The sequence below is a fragment of the Paraphaeosphaeria sporulosa genome (assembly GCF_001642045.1).
Source record: "Paraphaeosphaeria sporulosa strain AP3s5-JAC2a unplaced genomic scaffold CC84scaffold_7, whole genome shotgun sequence".
NCBI classification, from domain to species: domain Eukaryota; kingdom Fungi; phylum Ascomycota; class Dothideomycetes; order Pleosporales; family Didymosphaeriaceae; genus Paraphaeosphaeria; species Paraphaeosphaeria sporulosa.
The window spans coordinates 1,556,678-1,575,897 of NW_017253366.1; the positions used below are offsets into that span (position 1 = coordinate 1,556,678).

The following is a 19,220-nucleotide window of genomic DNA, read 5'->3' on the forward strand; positions in this document are numbered from 1 at the left end:
CGCGCTGCGCCTCAATTAACGTACCCGTATAGTGGTAAAATACGAAACGAAATACACTAGCATATTTGGATATCTTTTGCAGCTGAATCGAGGGTAAGCGCTGAATCCTGCTTGTTCTTGATACAGCGGGCGCAGCCTTTGGCCCCATCCTGTTCGGGTACGACCTCTAGTGACAATCGATACTAGTGCACATCCATACCGTCAATACTATCAGCTGCAACAGGGCGAAGGCAGAAACCTGCCCGTTCGCGGCAACCCTCGCGATTTCTTGGGTCCGTTTGCCCAAGGTTTTGCGATAACCCAGATCTGACAGGAGCACACTCAGAACCACAGAAGCGTGTAGCACATGCGTATTACTATAAGAGACAAGTGCAGCACAAACGCCTCTAGTTTGTTCATTCAATCTACGTATCGAATTTCCAGGCACTTCGCTATGTTATTCTCCAATTCCACTTTCGCAACCTTTCCACTTGACTTTGGCTTCGACAGGCCTACCGTCCGTATGCTATCTCAACCTCAACATCATTCGAATGAGCACATGAACCATCGAGCTCTTTCTGTGTTGGTATTTTGCATTCTAGCATTTCCCATGGCTTTCAAATTCACGTTTACACGCGAACATACCCCCAACGACCGGCCACTCCTTGATTCATCCATATATATCTCTGGTTTTTTCCGGCCCATAGTATCGATTTTCAACACGGTCTACTTTGTCTTGAGTCCAAAGACTATACTGCTTTATTGCACGTCAGTAGACCTTGACTACCTTCTCTGTGGATTATCCCTGATCAAGATAGAATTGCACATGGCAAACCGACCCCTTCGAGAATGGACCTAGTAAACGAAACAGTACATCTTGTTCAAGGAAAAGAATACATCAACCGCCTGTGGAGGCACTCTTTTGGTTCTCGCGCCTTGTCATTGCACGTTTACTTGTTCAAGCACTGGTTTGCAATGCCACAAAAGATCATCGACAAGTATCTGGCCGACGACTCCGGAAGTGGCCCCAAACCACACCCTCTAAGCTCTGTGGAGACACAGAACCGTACCGATAGGCTCAGTCACTCTGTGTTCAAGGATGTTCTCAGTGGCTCAGACACTGCGTCTCTCTGTCAGCGCTATGTTCTCCGCTTGTGCAAAGCACTGGATCAATCTGATATCAGCATGAGCTGGACATCCCAGCCAGATCTTGTGGACTTTGTACGAGGCGCTTTGACGCTGGCCAATACTGAAGCCTTATGGGGAACACACCTTACAGAAACGTCGGACTTTTGTGGAGATTTGACCGAATTTTTCCAGGATACGCGGAAGTATACCTATCAGCTTCCCCGGTGGCTAATCCCAAAAGCGTTTGCTCGAAGAGACCGTTTACTGTCTGACTTGCATCGATGGCAATCATTTGCCACTGGAGTTGATGGTCACGTTGCACCCTGGGAAGATAGCAAATACAATGATGGAAAATGGGGTTCGAAGCGCCTAAGAAAGTGGCAGGCTGATTTCCTGGAAATGGATGATGCTGACGCTGCGGGATTGGCTTCGGTTCATCTGACATTTGCGTGGGCGTAAGTGGCACTGTGTCCAAGCGAGGAAATATTGGTAGTCGTTTCACTGACAGCATCACAGCGTCAACGTCAGCCTTGGTCCTGCAGCATTCTGGGCTGTCCAAGAAATTTTCCGTGATCCTACCTTACTTGAACGGGTTCGGAGTAGATTACCACGCGCTCAATCTGCAGCCGATGTGACCTCGCTCCTTAGCCAGGCGCAGACGAGGGAGGAGATATGTGCAGACCCACTTCTGCAGTCGATATACACCGAGATATTGAGACTTCGGGTCTGCGCCTTCGTGGTCAGACGATTTCCTCACGATTCTGTGGACCTACATGGGTGGAGAGTGCCGCGAGATCAGATCTGCCTCGTATCGACCCATATCGCGCACATGCACGGCGACGAATGGAACACGGACGGCGGCAAAGAACCGCTGAACCGCTTCTGGGCCAATCGGTTCTTGGTACTGAAAACAGACACGGATACCAAATTGGCCCCACCAGCCACGAGTAAGCTATGCCCCGAGGACCCATGGAAATTTTCTCTCCGTGGACTTGAGGGCGTTTGGATTCCGTTTGGTGGGGGCCCAAGAGCATGCCCTGGTCGTCATCTAGCCAAACATCACATGCTAGTCACGATGGCGGCCATGGTCATGCTTTTCGATATTGACATCGCCGCAAGCGACCGTCCCCTGCGTGCCAGTCATGCAAATCATGGATTGGGCACATTACTGCCTGTTGGCAAGGTTCCTTTTAGTATTAGACGGCGCGTATAGTTGCTCTGCTATTCGAGAAGCTTCAATTCAGCTTATTCAGACATCGCGATTTCACAGAAATATACACATAAGATCATTTTGGACCGAAAATTGTAGCTGTGAAAAGTAAAGCACAAGATATACACAAGACACCTCGATGTTCAAGGGACCATCAAGGCTTTGTTACAAAGAAAAGTTACATAAGCACATCTTGGTTGTTTGTGTGACTAGGAACGCTCTTAGTACCTGTTTAAAAATGAAGGTAGCTTGGGAGGCAAAGGAGGCTTGTGCTGGAGCAAGCTTATCACAGTTCGGCCCGTAATACTTTGGGAGATGCAGAGACAAAGCGAACCCGAAAGTTGATTGGTTCCCGAATCTAGCGCTAGTAACCAAAGCCGTACGCCCGCCGACCGGGAATGCATCCCTGACTTCGTACAAATATTGGTTACCTTATCGTCCTGGTAGATGTTCCTGCCCTGTCAGCTCGCGACGGCCCGCGGACCGCATCTGCTACCGATGACGCCGCACATCACGCCTCAACCCAAGCCAAAATCTCACCTCTCACATGAACACCCCCGAAGCATTTGGGGGCCGCAACGTGTACCACAGCAGAACCTTGCAACAGGGGCGCAGTGATGTCCATCCGTGTGTCTGCAACACCTCGTCTCGAGTAAAGACCCTTAGGGTTAAGGCGTAATAGTAATAGAACATAATTCAGCAAGTTGACCCATGCGTTGCCAGTAACTGCAATCTCGTCCTCTTTACCTAGGTAGTCATCACAGGCGGAATGGAAAACTTGCTTCCTACCTCGTATGACGATGCTACGATATACAAAATCGATCACGCTGGGCGAGTGAGTCGTGAAATCTTCCAAGTATGTGCCAAATCCGAGATACGTGCTACTTCCAGCTGATATAGCAATGATAGACGATTATTGGATTTTTCTTCGCTCTTGCAACGATCGCGTTACTCGGCCGTGTCGGTGTCCGTCTTGTCATCCGCCGACGATTGTTTCTGGACGACTACATTCTTTTGTTTGGATATGCGGCTCTGGTCTCCGCGACAGCAGTCATTTATCGGTTCTGTCACCTGATATATGTACTAAACGCTTTCAAATATGAGAGGACCGTGATTCCTACTCTACAGGACCTCCAAGCTATCGGACAGGCACAGGCAATCAACTATTCACTCTTGGCTGCCATTTGGACGGCAATCTGCTCAGTAAAGCTATGCTTTCTGGCAGCACTGAAGTCTCTTATCGCCAATGTGTCCATTCGTGTAACAATATTTTACTGGTTTGCGGTAGCGCTATCCATTGTAACATGGTGTCTCTCGTGGACGATAGCCTGGATTATCTGTCCGTACGTTGGCGTCGAATTAAGTATGTTGATACCTCTTTGTGCCGATTCAGTAGACTGATACTACGATAGTCCTGCACTGTTCCCCGGAGACTCCATTTGTACGATACTCCCCTGTACTACAAAGTCGCCATGTCTGAGACATTGGAAACATGTACATCCGCCCAGTTTTGTAACTCAGCTGACTTGGTACCCGCGCGTATAGGTCAAAACATTAGCACTGAGCATAATGGTCGCCTTTCTTGACATTGTCACCGATTTGATGAGTATGCGGCAGTAATCTTTGCTTAGGCCTACATCTGACTAACATGCGAATAGTCGTTAGCATACCAATCTGGATTCTCCGGAACGTTAGACTCCGGCTGAGACAGAAATTCGCCATTGCCGTGTTCCTCTGTCTCTCAATTGTCATGATAGCCACGGGGATAACCCGCATGGCTCTGACTCGTTTCAAGGGCCACGACGATTACACATCGGAGTACCTGATTCTGTACCTTGAGGCATGCATTGCCGTCCTCATGGCGTGCCTCGCAGCCTTCCGAAGCGTATTCGTGGAGACCAAACGCCGAGAACAGGAGGAGCAGCTCAGGCTCCACGATGTAGCTGACCGTAGAGCGATTGGTCGGCGACCTGAAAATCTCCGAGGCCGCATCCAGCAGATGAGAGCGAAGGCCAACGAGGATGCCGACCTTCAAGCTTCCATCTCCGGCAACAGAAGTTATTTGCCGAGGGCAAAGTTGGAGGGACCAAAGCTCAGCGGAGTCTTGACCTTCATCAATAGTCTCGGAAGTCGCTCGCAGAGCGCAAAGTCCATGTCGAGCAAAAGCAGGAGCGGGGCTTTGAGTTCCGTCGATGACATGGAAACCGACGGCTGGACGCTTACGAGCACGGTGAGGCCGAGCGACGTGGGCTTCGAAAGGCTGCAGACTGGGACAGGGAACGACGTGAGATCGATCGGGGCCTGAGAGAGGCGTTCCAAAGATAGCAGGCTGTACAGATGGAAAACGAGACCATTTCAGGGATAGTCGGGCTAGAGATGCAGTGTGATAGACAAAGCTTGCGACGCTGTGCCACGCGCCCTCATTTGGGAGAATGTCGAAGTCAGCGGGAACCCTGTCTACAAACGCCCGTGCCTTTCGTGTAGCCCTCGACCCCTGCTCTCGTTCTCGCCCCGCCCCGCCTGCGCCTCGCGGTTGTCGTAAACGACACACAGGTTTGGGGTTTCCACTCCATTCCCCCAAGAACACTAGTGTAATGAATGTCACATAGTCCAGCCTCATCGGCTGCTCAGCACTCTCTGCACCTCCTTCGCTCTTTCCCCTTTGTGCGAGCGCACCCGCTTCGCTCCAACAATCGCAATGGCGCAAACCACACAGTCTGCTGCATTCTCCAGCACGGCAGTAGACAGGACCAAGGTCGGCAACAAGCGGCCGGAGGGCTATTCGCGACACTGGGAGCAGGATGGAGAGGCCTTGCCTGATGATGAGGACGCTCGGAATACCCGAAAGCAAAAATACGAGGAACTGGTCAACGAGTGAGTGCTTGAAGCACTTCCAAGTGCGCAGCTAATCAGGTCATCACAGCTACTATGATGCGGCGACAGACCTCTATCTTGAATCTTGGGGCCAATCTTTTCACATGTGTAGATACCCGCGGGGTCCCGAAAACAAAGAAAAGGCGACTGCAAGGCACGAGCATTACCTCGCTCATATGATCAGTCTTCGCCCTGGAATGCGTGTACTTGACGTCGGCTGTGGTGTCGGAGGTCCTGCCAAAGAGCTCGCCGCCTTTGCGGGCTGCCAAGTTGTCGGCCTAAACAACAATGGCTATCAAGTACGGAAAGCGGCTGAAATGGCCAAGGCTGAAGGCATGGAGAAGATGGTAGAGTTCGTCAAAGGCGATTTCATGGTGAGTTTCAAACACACGTACACTACAGAGTGATTTCTAGGCCACCAGTCATATACATCGCACACTACTAACGCAATGCGTCCAAGGACATCCCTTTCTCGGATGCTGAATTCGACGCAGCCTTCGCATTGGAAGCGACCGTCCATGCACCGTCTCTGCAAGACGTGTACGCACAAGTCTATCGAGTGCTACGACCCGGCTCAGTGTTTGGTGTCTTTGAATGGGTCCTCACCGACAACTATGTCTCTGGTGACCCTGCACACGAAGCAACCCGGTCCGGCATTGAGCGTGGCAACGGAATTCCTTCGCTCCAGACAAAAGCAGTGGCTCGTGCAGCCATGAAAAATGCCGGGTTTGAGCTGCTCGTAACCGAGGATCTTGCCGAGAAACAAGACGAGATACCGTGGTGGTATCCAATATCTGGGGACGTAAAACATGCGAAGGGCTTCAAGGACTGGCTTTTGGTCATCCGGAACACACAATGGGGTAGGGTGGGCGTGAAAATTATCGTAAGAATCTTGGAGACAGTGAGGGTTGCGCCCAAGGGGACACTGAAGATGACCGAGGAATTTATCACTGCCGCGGACGCTTTGATCGATGGTGGGAAGAAAGGCATTTTCACGCCTATGTTCCTGATGGTGGCCCGGAAGCCGGACGCTTGAAGTCTATCAATCGGCGGCTCTTGGTTGAGTATTCCTAGTGCAAACCTACGACTAGATCACGCACGGGTGTCATCTAGCACCTAGGGGAAACGAATATCTGCTTGCCACAGGTGGATATACCAGGTGCCTGTGCTCTGTATCACGAGCGACGCATTACATAGGAGAAAATCAGATCTCTTGACTTCGTGCAATTGCACATTGCTTGACCCTTTAATTGAACTGCATTACGCATCTATGTCAAGAAGAACCAGCGCATGACATTCATGAACGGTTTATGTACAACTCTCCTGTATAGATATGGCCTAAAGTTCCCTTCCAAGAACCATCCATCCATGCGTCTCAATCCAAGTTTCTTTTTCCGTTTCCTCAATTACCTCCCCGTGACACGGAATGATGTTCTGAAAATCCCACTCCGCCACCATTTTCACGTCCCGCCTCATCAGGGCATAATCTACGTTGCAATCCAGTAGATAAGTCTCTTGAACCAGGTAGACCCCGGGTGCGCCCTTTTAGCGAACTTCCTCGAAAGAGGCCCTTGTGCTGCCGATGAAAGCGTGTATTGCTTCATTACCCGTCAGCACATAGTAGCATTCATCAAAAGACTGGATAAACCGCATTGCACCTCTTGGGGTAACTCAGTGCCCTCAGATCCCTAGCCCAGCACCTTATGAGCACAGCACATACCTGTTTCGCCGGCAATTTCATTATCAAATCGCTCACCAACGTCCCGCTCGGCCTATGCAACCACGCGCACCGCCTTCGTAATAAACCCCCCGAACAAGACACTCTCCACCTCGCCCTCCCACCCAAACACCTCCTCAGGCCGTTCTCCAAGCTCCTCTTCTCCACCATAGGTCCAATCCCACCTCACACCACTCCGCTTCTTCTCCAACCCGCGCACGCCTATCGTCTTCGCGCCGGGCCACGCAGCGACGTACTCGGCGACGGAGAGGTGGTTCCCGAGGTCCGCCGCAATGAAGTACACGCCGCCGAGGGCATTGAGTTTCTCGTAAGCGGGAGGAGAGAGCGGGATGGGGTTGAGGAGGAAGATCAGGCCTGAGGAAAGAAGGATTGCGGTGGCGCGGTTGCCGACTGCGACGAAGGACCGGCAGCCCAAGGGGCGAAACGGTTGAAGGGAATGGTGAAAGTGGTAATGGTGGGGGTTATGGAGCGGGTTACCGGGGTAGGGGGCCGGGCATGGTGGTGGATGAGGAAGTCAGGCGTATGTAGGCAAGGAGGCGTTTGTTCATTATGCGAAGGGGTATTGATGTCGTCATGACTATGAGCATGCGGGGACATCAATAAAGAGGGGAGCTTGCGACTTGAGATCTCGAGTTTCGTCTTGAGGTTGCGGTTTGTATATATACATGCTAAGGATGTCGTGGCGGATAATATCTTAGTGGGTGTCTATCTTTCTCTATAGCTTCCCAAAGTTTTGATCAGCTGCCAATACATTTGACAATGGCAAAGTGCTATGTCTCGATCGTATGGAAAGGCGTTTTGACCAGCCAATTTTCCCAGAATCTGATCCCTTCGAGGTCTTGTTCACGACACAGGGCACCTGCTTCTTCAGCCATCTCAAGCTCCTCAGTTGCAACACCCACACTCCAACCGAAACGCTCCGCAGTTTCCTGCGCCGTGACACCTCTGCCGAAGGCCTGCACGTCCCATGCGCGATCTGTTGCATGGTCGTTGTGCGACTCTTTGAGCCATGCGAGGAGACTTGCAATGGTCTTCTCATCTGTTCGATCGCGACCTTGCACCACAAGAAGCCCACTTTTGAACTGTCGAAGCCGAACGGGCAACTTGAGCTTGTCCCACATTCTCGCTGCTTTTTCAAAGTCTGCCGGACTAACCAACTCCACGCCGCCTCTAGCGCGGTTGAAGACCGCCCACAGATCAACCAACGTCACGATACCGCCTTCTCTTCGTAAAACGCCACGCGTATCGTCAGTCAACCATTCAGCCAGATTTCTCGATAGTTCCGAAACGTAGAGAGACTCTGAGCCAGAACCATTACCGAGCATATCCTTCGTAGTCACCAGACCCAGAGCAGAAGCAGATGCCAGGGCATTCGCGTCAGAGCTTCCGTTGGTTCCTAAATTCGCGTGGGAGGAGAACTGCTCCGCAAGCGCAATGATCTCTTTGGCGGAGGTCATCAAAGCCTCGAGATCCTCAAAGGCGCCTCCGATCATAGCTTCATTGTTCATCTTCTGTTCGAGTCCTCTCCGTTCAAGACCCGCGATCCCGACGACCTTGCTGCGTACTGGATCGGCTGCTGGCGTGTCCGCATTGCCCGAGTAGGCGTCTTCGAATGAGCCGGATGCAGGGCGTGGTTTCGGAATTGGCGGGGCACTTTGGAGAAGCCATTTCCGTTGGACTAGCGCATTCTTCAAGCGTTCGTAGAAGATTTTGTCGCCGCCGCCACGAAACGAGAACTTGATGGATTGGATTGTCTCGTCTTTTAGAGGGCTGCTCAGAGAGGGACCTGGAGACTCCGCGCGTCCTATCGATTGGGCTATATCCAACCTTTTGTCTACTACACTTCCAAGTGGACCTCCACACATCTCACAGGTTGACAGCGAGGGGTGGTTCTGGAAGGTGCAGCGCGGGCAGGGAATTGTACCGGACCCTGATGAGCTAAGACGACTGCTGATGGGGACAGGAGCATTTGAGGATCCATCACGGTAATCAGGAGGTGGCGCTGATGCTTGTCGGTTCGACATGGCGGATACAGCAGCCTTGAATACATGCACAAGTGGAGGTTTGATGCCACATGCAAGACATGGCGGTAGTGGTGTTCGGGCGTTCGCAGTCGCTGGATCGAAGTTCGACGGGACTGGATTGGAGAAGGAGCATATCGGGCAGACCCACGTTGCGCTGACGGATGGTGCGGCTGATGCAGGGCTTCCACGCCTCTCGGGTGTATTGCTTGCATTGTTCGCTGCATTTGAAGCACCTCTAGAAAGCTGCTTGAGAGGCCTAGGGTAGAGCGTGATCTTAGGAGACGACTTGAGGAAGCCGGCCTGAACCTAGTGAGCTACGCGCGCAACCATCTACTCAGACGTACAAAGCTTACGTAGAATTCGTGTCGCTCTATGTCTTTCAGGAAGATGGACACTGAGTTCTGTCGAGGCTCGCTGTGATCCACATAGCATGCCCTATGTGAAGTCAAGTAGGCCTGTCCGTTCTGGTACTGAGGGATCTTGTATTTGCTGTGCCAATGGGGTCAATGTAATGTCGCGAAAGCAGCAGGCACGCGGGCAATCACGTACCCCTCGTACAGGCCAACCGCATCTTGGACGAACAAGAGCGTCTCTTCCGGCAGCAAAGATGGGCGCAATGCCGTCGTAAGGTCGAGCTGGTGCAGAAACATCCAGTCTATGCATTGGGAGAGTGTGGCCTGGAGCTACGAGCACATGGAGCCTCTAGGCACGAAGCGCGGCATGCGACGTCCATCTGCTTCACCAACCCCTCCTCGTCATTGGCGCGACTCGATCGGGCAACGGCGCTCTTGGCGTTGGCTGGATCCCGCACAACGCGCCTCACCGCACATCTCCGCTCTTCACTCACCACCGTCGCCCGCTGTATATCCCCTTCATCCTCACCCTTACCCACGAGCTATTCACTTGGCCCACTGCCTTATTTCCCTTCGCTTTCCGCTTGGCCAGCACCGACATGGCGCTGCCAACCACCACCGTGGCGTGGTCAAACCCGCTACAGCCACCCGCCTACAATCCCGTTGCTGCGCGCACGACGCTGGCACGACCTCCACCCGCCCAAGTACGTCAAAGCGGCACTCCCATGCGCGACTCACCTTTTGACCCTCCGTTGCAGCCAGCCGCCGTCCCGTCCGAGAAACCGAAGAAGGTGGAGTGGACGCCCGAGGTCCGCGACTACGTGGGACGTGCTTTCGAGCCCGAGAATACTATCGCCGGCATCTCTAAGGAAGATACCACGAACAAACTGAGGGACGTTCTCAGCTACTTTGCTGAGCGGAGTCAGCTCGAGGGCATCGATTGGTCTACCTATCCCTTGCCACAAGAGTTACTGCGGGACGAGCGCGCCGCTGCGTGGGCTCAAGCCCAGAACAACTCTCTCCTCTCTTCTCCTCACGGCCCCGCTAATTCCACCTTTGACACTCCCCAATCCAAGAAGCGCAAGTCGCAAGACAAAACGGATCTGTCAGAATCGGCAGACGCCTCTGTCCCGCCTTGGCGCCGAACTAACCTAGAATCTCGCATCACGTACGCAAATGGCCACAGTGAGAAGCGCCATAAGAAGAATGCTCTATCTGGAGATGCCACTAGTAAGTTCGATCAGGCTGATCTGGAAAAGCGCAAGCAGCGTTTCCAGTTGAGCAAGAACGGAAATTCTTCAACACCGCCATGGAACTCCCCTAAGCCTGATTCCGATGCAGACATGGATAATACCCCATGCGTTGGCACCAACATGAGTCTCGAGAAGAGCTATTTCCGTCTGACAGCGCCCCCTAAGCCGGAAACTGTGCGACCTCAACACGTGCTCGAGAAGACCTTAGCCATGCTGAGAAAGAAATGGAAGGCCGACAAGAACTACGGCTACATGTGCAACCAGTTTAAATCCTTGCGTCAGGACCTTACCGTGCAGCACATCAAGAATGACTTCACTGTGAAAGTTTACGAGAGTCACGCCCGGATCGCGCTGGAGCAGGGGGATATGGGTGAGTATAACCAGTGCCAGACACAGCTGAAGGCCTTGTATTCGCAAAATTTGGCTGGAAACCCGGACGAATTCACCGCCTATCGCGTCCTCTACTTTGTGTATACGTGCAACAAGACCGACATGAACGACTTGTTGGCAGAATTAACCCCCGCAGACAAAATCAAACCGGAGATCAAACATGCACTTGACGTACGCTCATCGTTGGCCGTCGGCAACTACCATAAGTTTTTTAGACTGTATACCATCGCACCAAGAATGGGCTCGTACTTGATGGACATGTTCATCGAGCGCGAGCGCTTGCATGCTCTCGCTAATATCTCTAGAGCGTATGTAAGACCCGTAGCAGGTGCAGAAACTCTGCTAACGAGATGCAGATACATGACTGTCGGGCTTCGTTTCCTCACGGATGAACTCCAATTTGGAGACGATGATGAATGCCGTGAATTTCTAGAGTCCCACGGTGCTTCACAAGCCATCGACAAGAAGCTCGACGAGCACGGCAAACCGCAATTCCGTGTCAAAGTGAAGGAGGCCGCCTCTGTATTCGAAAGCCTTCGACAGGCTGCATTTGCCTTGGTAGACATCAAAGGCCAAAAATGAGTTGCCTCACAACCTCGATGCGATCCATGATGTCGAAGCTCGTCTACTTCAACCTTTTGTCCACTTTTCATGTTTTGCACGATACCCTGCGCCACTTTCCCACGTCACCGTTCTGGTCGCCCAGAACCCGACGCAAGCTTTCTAAACAGCGATCACCCGGTAGCCCCTTATTTCGTTTGCTGTTCTCAATCGACCGGAACGCGGGGAAGCCGCTTTATGCGACACTGTGCGAACGTTCTAGGATCTTCAATCTCAAACACGAGACGTCTGGAGAGTCTTCCTACGGAACACCCCGCGCCCGAGTGAATCCACTTGGACCCCTTAAGTACGTCATGTCTGCAATGGTGGGCTGTTCAAGAGAAGGACCGCATGCGAAAAAGGAAGGGATCCAAATTGGTGGGATGAGTAGTAGGGGTGTGGTAACAGATCCGGCTTTCGGGCACCACAGGCCTAATGTGTCATCGTCGCAGGCATTAGCGGCTGAAGAAATGTCCGACTCACACGTGGGATTACGGATAGGACGCCAGCATGACTATTCGCATTCCCAACTAGGCAAGTAATTATCCGCGAAATCGATTGGCCCCCAGCACACTCGTACGAAGCGACGATTATTTCTCCACGGTGACAAGTATTGGAAGCAGCACCACGATGGGCGGCACACCATTTTCGTGTATGCGCCAGCTGATGAGTCTACGAGGAGGATGTTCTTTGTGGTTTTCGTTGGAGGCGCCAGCAGGACCAATGGGGTGGTTGAGATGGCTTGTCGAATTGCGATTCGTTGGGCGAGACTGTAGTAAACGGCGCGGCGATTCCTATTCAAGCAGGAGGCGCACGCAAAGAGTATAGTCAATAAAAGCACCAGTTCACAGACGTTGCAAGTGTGTACAAACAGCGCGTAGCCAACGCGCTGAGCTAGCGGGCATGTCGCGTGTAAGCCAAATTTGGAGCTTGTGTCCGAGAGAGCGAGGCTTAGGTATACGGACACGTAAATCCTGGAAGGATGCCCATGACAACGGACTTTGGAGTGCGCCAGAGATGGTGGTGGAGTGCCCGATGGGTGATGCTTAGCAACACGTGAGGTAGAAAAGACCGAGGCCGTTGCGGGGCGCAGGGCTATGCATTGAATCAGAGCCTACGTACGCAGGGACAGATTGGGCAGCATACAAGACCAGTGTATGCTACAAACTAGGCGCGGTTACTGGCGCGCAGGGCATAATTCACACGGGTGAAGGCTGCAGACTCCAGCGCCTGACAGCGGACGTGGACCGCTTGGTGGCTCCGACCAGGTGTCGAGTGGAGGCGCGGATCTCGTGGAGTCTCCACCGTTCGCGCCGGGCGTTGCAAGTTTTCATTCCTTGGGGCTTTCCATAGTCTGGCTGGTGTCGTCACGCAGCCTCGGAATCCGCCACGACAAAGACAAATTCACCCTGTCCGCTCGCTGCGCCGCCGGGCCCTTGTCCGATTGCTGGTGTATCAGCCACGCCAGTCGGCGGAGAGGTCGCATCTGCAGCTGCGCACAGGGTGGCACACGCATAACGTACACACTTGCTCTCGATTCTGCCGCCTCCTGCGAACACGCATCGCTACGACCTACACGACGACGTGCTAAGAAAGACTCCACCGAGCACCTGCAGCCCTACCTTTGCTGCTGCGACGATTGCGCATCACCGCGCACGGCCCTGGCGAGCCGCAGCAGCTCATTTCCTCCCCACGCGGCCCAAGCACACAGGCCAGCCTGCCGGCTTCCACCTTGGGCGCTGTCCTGCGTCGACGTTCGCACGCGCAATCTCGCACACTCTTCCGCACCGCATATCGTCGTCGAGTCTGCTGTCGCGCCAGCAACCACCCTGACTGCCCGCCATGAAGGTACATACACCATACGTGCATACGCGCCCGCCCTCACCGCCGAGTCATGCCGTCACCAGCGCTAACGTGCCTCGCAGTTCGTAAGAAGATCGGTGAAAGGGGAGAAGGACACTCGGCCGCACCACATTTCCATCCCCCCCAAGGATGCCATCGCCATAGTACCGCCCAAGAAGGTGAGTCGCTGCCTGGCGCAGCTCCCGCATGCGCGCCCCTTCCGCTAACAGCGCCGCAAAACAGGTCATAAAGGCGCTCTACGACTACAGTGGCCCCCCCGACGCTGCCCCCAACGCCGGCTTCCTCAGCTTCTCCACGGGTGACTTCCTGCACGTCATCGGCCGCGAAAACGACAAGGAGTGGTACGAGGCCTGCAACCCCCTACACGGCGCCCGTGGTCTGGTGCCCGTTACGTACTTTGACGAGGTGGGCAAAACAGTGCGCGACAGCGCTGGCTCTGCCAAATCTACCCCTGCGAACCAGAACGCACCCCACGACTCGGGCTACCAGGAGCGCAGCATCACCAGTCCAACGAGTACAGACGCCGGCGGATCAGCAGGCAGGATGTCACGGACAGGAGGCATGGGCGGCATGAGCGGTATGGGAGCCATGGGAGGCATGAGTGGCATGGCCGCCATGATGAAGGGAACGGGAGCTATGGTTTACGGAATCGTCATGTACGATTTCAAGGCAGAGCGACCGGACGAATTGGAAGCAAAAGAGGGGGAGGCCATCATTGTCATTGCACAGTCAAACCCAGAATGGTTTGTCGCAAAACCCATCACACGACTCGGTGGCCCCGGCCTCATACCGGTCTCCTTTATTGAGATTAGGGACATGACGACCGGAAAGGCCGTGACTGATCCGCACGAAGCGGTGCGGCGGGCGGGCGTACCAAAGGTCGAAGAGTGGAAAAAGATGGCCGCAGACTACAAGAACGGAAGCATACCTCTAGGCAAACTTGAAGCCAATTCTCAGCAAACTCTCCAACAAGGCATGGAGCGAATGAGCCTGAGCGGCAAGAGTCAGGCGGGCGGGGCATCGAATGGAGGCTATGGGCAAGCCAGTTCGGTGAGTTTTGCCTAATGAGCACTCTGCAGCTTCCGCATTTGTCTAACCAGGGTTCTCGCAGGTCTCGTCTCATTCGCGCAGTGGCTCACTCGCACAGCAACCTCGCCAGGACCAACGCGCATCCGGCTCGAATCTCTGTGCACCGGTAAAAGCATGCGTTCCTCGGTACTGTTTCGCCGACGACATCTTCTGGTTCATTATTGAATGCCAGATGGAAGATGGCCGCCATTGGGAGCTGCAGCGACTGTACCAGGATTTCTATGATCTGCAAATCCAGCTGATTGCGACATACCCCCAGGAAGCTGGCACCACCGGGGGCGAGCGCACGCTGCCATTTATGCCTGGACCAGTGACTTATGTCACCGACAATATCTCTAATGGACGTCGTGCTAACCTAGATGAATACATTAAAAACCTGTTGAGGTTAGGCCCGCACATCACCCGCGGCCATCTAGTCAAGGGCTTCTTCGCACCCAGGTCGGGAGATTACGAAATTGATCCAGAACTGGTCGCGCAAGAAGAATACCGTCTGTCGCAGACATCAGGTCAATCATCGAACCCGTCGCAGGGCGCATCGAGGCAGTCGTCTGCCGACCAGTTGCAGGCTACAACACCGCAGACTCCATACTCTACAGGATCCAATTTCCCGAGCCACCAGCGAGGCATGTCCATGGGCAGCACCCAGGGCGGCTTGAACCCCCCACCGATGCAACACCAACACACTGGGCTATCAGCAACATCTACGTCTACGAGCACCGGCGTTGGATCAGCGTTGAAGATTAAGGTCTGGTTCGAAGAAGACAACTGCGTTGTCATCCGCATGCCGCTGTCACTCAGATACTCTGACCTATACACCAAGTTGAAAGAACGGAGAGCAGTGGAACATCCTTCAGAGAGGGACGAAGAATTGATCGTTGAATACAGGGATGAGATGGAGGGTCAGTACTACCCCATTGAAAACGACGAGGATCTGCAAATCGCGGTGGAGAGAAATCCTAAGCTTTCGTTGTCAGTCATGACCAAGAGGTAAGCATTTTGTATTTTTCAGCGAACATTGGATCTGCCAGGTGCCTTTTGTGTTCTGGAAAGCGGTTGGCTGGGAACTTTTGCATCGTTTGAACTTTTGACTCTGCGATGAGACAATGCTGGGTATGGATTTAAGCTGGAGGGGGAGGGGATGGGCACGATTGGATGATCTGGATGGGCTGGACTGGGGGATAATGGGACGATCTGGGATCTGGCATACACGACTCTTCGCTTCTCTTGGCCACCTTTTTACCTTTTCGACTTCGCGGTTCTTCGGCACTCACGACTTCACGGCGTTGCAAAATGGGGGAGGATCGAATCCGAGCTTTGGCGTACCGGAACATCATGGCGGAGCGAACACGTTTCTATTACCCTGGATCGTTTTGGATTTTATGCGCATTTGGTATCACTGGGTGGTTGCGGTTGTGCTTGCTTACTGAGACGAGGAGAGAGATATCATGTGCGAATGGTTGTTTGGTTACTGGAGCGGAGGCCTGTTCGGCTGGCGGAGTTATTCAACTGTTTACCTCTTCAATTTGCCTATTCGTTTCGAGTGTTGCAGTGGGTACATAGAGTGCCCACCCCGATACAACGGGCGTCTGTTTGTTTGGCACGTACGTTCGTGGGTCGTTTCGGGAGAGCGTTGTTTGAACCCGGTCCGACATCCATCGTGAGTCAGGGACAACAAGGTGTCGAACAGCGCCGGGGCTAAGCGCTCACACGCAATTGACGCCAACTCTCATTCCTCGGACACCTACATGCAGAGATCTAGGGCGCTCTGCCTGCCCTTCCATCCCACACATCCGTCGCCGTCAGTCTGGAAGTATATCGCTCACCCGACGGTACCCTCCCGCGGGATTCCCCAGACCCTCGAGGCTACACCGGACCACGCGACGATCGGGTCGGTTCGCGGCCCACGCGCCAATGAAACGGGCGCCATGGGACTCGGTGCGCTTTGCTCCGACTTCGGCGCGTTGACGACGCGGAGCGAGGACCGACGCTAAGCTTGCTAAGCTGCGCTGGGGTCGTGGTAGCTTTGGGGAAAGCTGATCGTGCGCGTTGCGAAATGGATTACCTACTTCTTACTTCCGCGCCGTCTGTGTCATTAGTTCGACGTGGCTTTGGGTTCCTCGCGTTCAGATCCGCCCGAGGAGGAGGTCTGATAATAGCGGCGTGACAGGCCGAAAAGAGACGGACGCGGAAAAGTGCATGCAGCACCGCACAAGAAACGAGTTCGAAAGTTCCACGAGGAGGCTGCAATGGGGGAGACGAGCGCGACACAGCACTCCTTGAGCGAGGTGCCAATACACGCAGACACATTTGCGCCGCATACCGCCATCCAGAGCGTCGCCGAACCAGCCGATCTACCGTGGGACGCGCGCGCGCTCCCAAAGCCCAAGATGCCCGCCGCGCTGCCGAGTCCGCCGTTACCAACGCCTTCCATCTCCGCGAAAAGCGCGAAAGGAGAATCGCCCAGGTCGTGGAATACACAGAAGCTGGGGCTTAGGGTGGGCGCGGATGCGCTGGCTGCAGGCGCAGCGGGTGTGTTGGTTGCGCCCATCATCACGATGATAGACAAGGGCATTATCGAGAATGCGAGCGGGCGGAACACGCTGGGGGAGAGCTTGAAGAAGAGCGCGAGGGAGCTGTTGGTTCGCCCGCATCGGTTTCTGGGGAGCAAGCCTTTTGCGCTGATTTTCGTATGTCTGACCGTCCCACTGTTCAATGCCCACCCTACTCACACCCTTCGTTCCTCAAAATCGCATCCTACAGGAGCATCACGCACAAGCTGACAAGTACGAAACAGTCCCTCTACTTCGGCACCTACTTCACCGCCAACACCCTCGACACCGTCACCTCCACCCTGCACTCCACACCCCCTTCCACCACCACCGCCGGCACCCCGAAATTCCTGGCCACGAGCTCCGCAAACCTCGCCCTCTGCCTCTACAAAGATTCCCGCTTCACGCAGCTCTTCGGCTCCCCCGGCTCCGCCCGCCCCGTCCCCCTCCCCACCTTCGCTCTCTTCACCCTCCGCGACTGCCTCACCATCTTCGCGTCCTTCAACCTGCCGCCGCTCCTCGCACCCTCCTTTGCTTCACACATGGGCGAAGAAGCGCAGAAGTGGATGAGCGCGGCGAGCGTGGCGCAGTTTGTCACGCCTGCCGCGGTGCAGGTGGTGAGCACGCCGCTGCACTTGCTAGGGCTGGATTTGTATAATAGAGCTGGGGTGAGGTGGGGCGGGGCGGATGGTAGGGCGAGGCGGGTGCTGAGGGACTGGGGGATGGCGAGTTTCGCGCGGATGGGGCGGATAGTGCCGGCGTTTGGGGTGGGCGGTGTGGTTAATACGAAGGTGAGGAGGGGCCTGATGGGGCGGTTGGAGTAGCAGAGCAAGATTCGATTCGGGCAAGATCTCTTGTGCTTATGGGCGTTTGGACTGGGTTGGAGAGGGTCGATGTCATTTGACCTCGCTCTCGCTCGTGGGCTTACCTGTCCACTGGCAACGTTTCGCATTGTGAGCGTTTTGGCGTTGGGACTGGAATTGGGTTTGGTAATGATGCATGGGATTGGTACATCGAGACTTGCATATCATATGGAATAGATGGCATTCAAGAGGACTCATCTGCGTATTTGTTCTGTGCTCATAAGTTCTTTGCTAGGGTCTATCATGATAATGGTGCGGAAATTATGTTGCGTGTCCTCGTGCAAAAAGGAGGCTGCGTCAACTTGAACACCTTTACGACAGACGCTAAGACACTCCCAAGTACTTTTGGGTGCTCCTATCCTACACGTCCAAGTTCCACGACTGGAACCCGTACTTTTACTCGGCCAATATCTCTATCATCCGTTCACCACCACCGCGCGCCAAAGATCTTGGGCGCAACCTTTCCCCCTGCCTTCCCATCCGCATTCTCTAGATATACCCTCTGGTGACCCTTCACATCCACCGCCAGCGTATGGTACTCGTACTCGTTCTGGCTGGGCCTCTTGGTTAGATGCACATGCGCAACGCCCTGTCCCAACGGTCCCTCGACGTAGAACCTGAACCTCAAGTGCTCGGTGCCCCACTTGTCCGTCTCAGTGCTAGACGACAGGTACCGATTGCGAGCCAAGCGCGACCACGACGCTTCGCCGTGCGCCGCGATTTCGTTTCCGGGGCCGAGCAGGCGCTGGCATTCGGGGTGGGCGCGGATGGCGGTTGTCGCGCGGTTGAAGTGTGCGGTCTTGGAGTCGGGGCTGAAGACGTCGGCGAAGAGGAAGTAGCCCACGCCACACTACTGTCGTGTCAGACGGGTGGAGAGGAAGTGAGGCGGGAGACGTACTGTCATGACGATGCCCACGAGGACTACGGACAGGTTGAAGGACTGCTGCACAGTTCGCGACGCCTTTTCTCCTGGCGACAATTCACTCCACCGTACCGCGCCTGTGTCATTGGCGATTGTGACTGCCCTCCTTGTAGGCTGTGGAGGACCTTTGCTCGTTTCTGTTGATCGTGTGGGCCGAGACGTAGAGAATGCTACGCGCGCCGCCCGTCTCCGTTGTACACAAACGGGTCGTTTCGTGATGGGGCGAAGGAGCTGGATCGCTTCGGTGGGCTTGTATATCGCCGCCATAGTGAGTGCTGTTTGGACTTGCGCCGTTTGCGAAAGAGTTCAGATGGTGGAGGCGGAAGCTCAAAGTGGAGGCAGGCTAAGGCCGAGGCCACGCGCCACACGTGTGGCGTCGCCGACC

At 54.3% G+C, this 19,220-nt stretch overlaps 8 protein-coding genes across 8 annotated transcripts; 6 read left to right on the forward strand and 2 right to left on the reverse strand.

Annotated features, from left to right (window-relative positions):
• The first annotated feature begins 61 nt into the window (after positions 1-61).
• On the forward strand, positions 62-2,429 carry CC84DRAFT_878396 (cytochrome P450). The gene is made up of 3 exons (XM_018187757.1): positions 62-747; positions 798-1,562; positions 1,624-2,429. The coding sequence occupies exons 1-3, from the start codon at positions 347-349 to the stop codon at positions 2,318-2,320; spliced, it is 1,863 nt and encodes a 620-aa protein (XP_018034333.1). The 5' UTR covers positions 62-346; the 3' UTR covers positions 2,321-2,429.
• Positions 2,430-2,904: 475 nt separating this feature from the next.
• Positions 2,905-4,819, forward strand: CC84DRAFT_878398 (uncharacterized protein). The gene is made up of 5 exons (XM_018187758.1): positions 2,905-3,173; positions 3,227-3,680; positions 3,730-3,758; positions 3,863-3,923; positions 3,976-4,819. Exons 1-5 carry the CDS (start codon positions 3,087-3,089, stop codon positions 4,620-4,622), a joined length of 1,278 nt encoding a protein of 425 aa, XP_018034334.1. The 5' UTR covers positions 2,905-3,086; the 3' UTR covers positions 4,623-4,819.
• A 196-nt stretch (positions 4,820-5,015) lies between these two features.
• Positions 5,016-6,227, forward strand: CC84DRAFT_1219213 (putative tocopherol O-methyltransferase; the record flags this gene model as incomplete). Its single annotated transcript, XM_018183065.1, has 3 exons — positions 5,016-5,191; positions 5,241-5,565; positions 5,652-6,227. 3 exons carry the CDS (start codon positions 5,016-5,018, stop codon positions 6,225-6,227), a joined length of 1,077 nt encoding a protein of 358 aa, XP_018034335.1.
• Positions 6,228-7,571: 1,344 nt separating this feature from the next.
• Positions 7,572-9,668, reverse strand: CC84DRAFT_1123594 (Vps36-domain-containing protein). The gene is made up of 3 exons (XM_018175656.1): positions 9,503-9,668; positions 9,307-9,442; positions 7,572-9,253 (listed from the first exon to the last, which is right to left on the reverse strand). Exons 1-3 carry the CDS (start codon positions 9,601-9,603, stop codon positions 7,700-7,702), a joined length of 1,791 nt encoding a protein of 596 aa, XP_018034336.1. The 5' UTR covers positions 9,604-9,668; the 3' UTR covers positions 7,572-7,699.
• A 122-nt stretch (positions 9,669-9,790) lies between these two features.
• On the forward strand, positions 9,791-11,855 carry CC84DRAFT_878537 (uncharacterized protein). Its single transcript, XM_018187760.1, has 3 exons — positions 9,791-10,010; positions 10,065-11,257; positions 11,306-11,855. The coding sequence occupies exons 1-3, from the start codon at positions 9,906-9,908 to the stop codon at positions 11,529-11,531; spliced, it is 1,524 nt and encodes a 507-aa protein (XP_018034337.1). The 5' UTR covers positions 9,791-9,905; the 3' UTR covers positions 11,532-11,855.
• Positions 11,856-13,228: 1,373 nt separating this feature from the next.
• CC84DRAFT_878510 (uncharacterized protein) lies at positions 13,229-15,642 on the forward strand. The gene is made up of 4 exons (XM_018187759.1): positions 13,229-13,397; positions 13,475-13,570; positions 13,635-14,462; positions 14,524-15,642. The coding sequence occupies exons 1-4, from the start codon at positions 13,392-13,394 to the stop codon at positions 15,490-15,492; spliced, it is 1,899 nt and encodes a 632-aa protein (XP_018034338.1). The 5' UTR covers positions 13,229-13,391; the 3' UTR covers positions 15,493-15,642.
• A 1,246-nt stretch (positions 15,643-16,888) lies between these two features.
• On the forward strand, positions 16,889-17,874 carry CC84DRAFT_1095740 (uncharacterized protein; the record flags this gene model as incomplete). The annotated part of the gene is made up of 2 exons (XM_018174628.1): positions 16,889-17,188; positions 17,296-17,874. The coding sequence occupies 2 exons, from the start codon at positions 16,889-16,891 to the stop codon at positions 17,872-17,874; spliced, it is 879 nt and encodes a 292-aa protein (XP_018034339.1).
• Positions 17,875-18,110: 236 nt separating this feature from the next.
• Positions 18,111-19,145, reverse strand: CC84DRAFT_1166118 (mitochondrial import inner membrane translocase, subunit Tim21). Its single transcript, XM_018178878.1, has 2 exons — positions 18,812-19,145; positions 18,111-18,763 (listed from the first exon to the last, which is right to left on the reverse strand). The coding sequence occupies exons 1-2, from the start codon at positions 18,815-18,817 to the stop codon at positions 18,338-18,340; spliced, it is 432 nt and encodes a 143-aa protein (XP_018034340.1). The 5' UTR covers positions 18,818-19,145; the 3' UTR covers positions 18,111-18,337.
• Between the last annotated feature and the right edge of the window lie 75 nt (positions 19,146-19,220).

What these genes read in the sequence shown, in the direction of transcription:
- CC84DRAFT_878396 (XM_018187757.1), top strand. Translation starts at nt 347, where the DNA reads ATGCGTATTACTATAAGAGACAAGTGCAGCACAAACGCCTCTAGTTTG. An exon ending in ACTATACTGCTTTATTGCAC is followed by an intron (nt 748 to 797) that starts GTCAGTAGACCT and finishes TGATCAAGATAG; the next exon opens with AATTGCACATGGCAAACCGA. An exon ending in CATCTGACATTTGCGTGGGC is followed by an intron (nt 1,563 to 1,623) that starts GTAAGTGGCACT and finishes ACAGCATCACAG; the next exon opens with CGTCAACGTCAGCCTTGGTC.
- CC84DRAFT_878398 (XM_018187758.1), top strand. Translation starts at nt 3,087, where the DNA reads ATGGAAAACTTGCTTCCTACCTCGTATGACGATGCTACGATATACAAA. An exon ending in TGAGTCGTGAAATCTTCCAA is followed by an intron (nt 3,174 to 3,226) that starts GTATGTGCCAAA and finishes TAGCAATGATAG; the next exon opens with ACGATTATTGGATTTTTCTT. An exon ending in GTACGTTGGCGTCGAATTAA is followed by an intron (nt 3,681 to 3,729) that starts GTATGTTGATAC and finishes ATACTACGATAG; the next exon opens with TCCTGCACTGTTCCCCGGAG.
- CC84DRAFT_1123594 (XM_018175656.1), bottom strand. Translation starts at nt 9,603, where the DNA reads ATGTTTCTGCACCAGCTCGACCTTACGACGGCATTGCGCCCATCTTTG. An exon ending in GCGGTTGGCCTGTACGAGGG is followed by an intron (nt 9,443 to 9,502) that starts GTACGTGATTGC and finishes CCATTGGCACAG; the next exon opens with CAAATACAAGATCCCTCAGT. An exon ending in TAGAGCGACACGAATTCTAC is followed by an intron (nt 9,254 to 9,306) that starts GTAAGCTTTGTA and finishes CACTAGGTTCAG; the next exon opens with GCCGGCTTCCTCAAGTCGTC.
- CC84DRAFT_878537 (XM_018187760.1), top strand. Translation starts at nt 9,906, where the DNA reads ATGGCGCTGCCAACCACCACCGTGGCGTGGTCAAACCCGCTACAGCCA. An exon ending in CACGACCTCCACCCGCCCAA is followed by an intron (nt 10,011 to 10,064) that starts GTACGTCAAAGC and finishes CCTCCGTTGCAG; the next exon opens with CCAGCCGCCGTCCCGTCCGA. An exon ending in CTCGCTAATATCTCTAGAGC is followed by an intron (nt 11,258 to 11,305) that starts GTATGTAAGACC and finishes AACGAGATGCAG; the next exon opens with ATACATGACTGTCGGGCTTC.
- CC84DRAFT_878510 (XM_018187759.1), top strand. An exon ending in CCATAGTACCGCCCAAGAAG is followed by an intron (nt 13,571 to 13,634) that starts GTGAGTCGCTGC and finishes GCCGCAAAACAG; the next exon opens with GTCATAAAGGCGCTCTACGA. An exon ending in GCTATGGGCAAGCCAGTTCG is followed by an intron (nt 14,463 to 14,523) that starts GTGAGTTTTGCC and finishes GGGTTCTCGCAG; the next exon opens with GTCTCGTCTCATTCGCGCAG.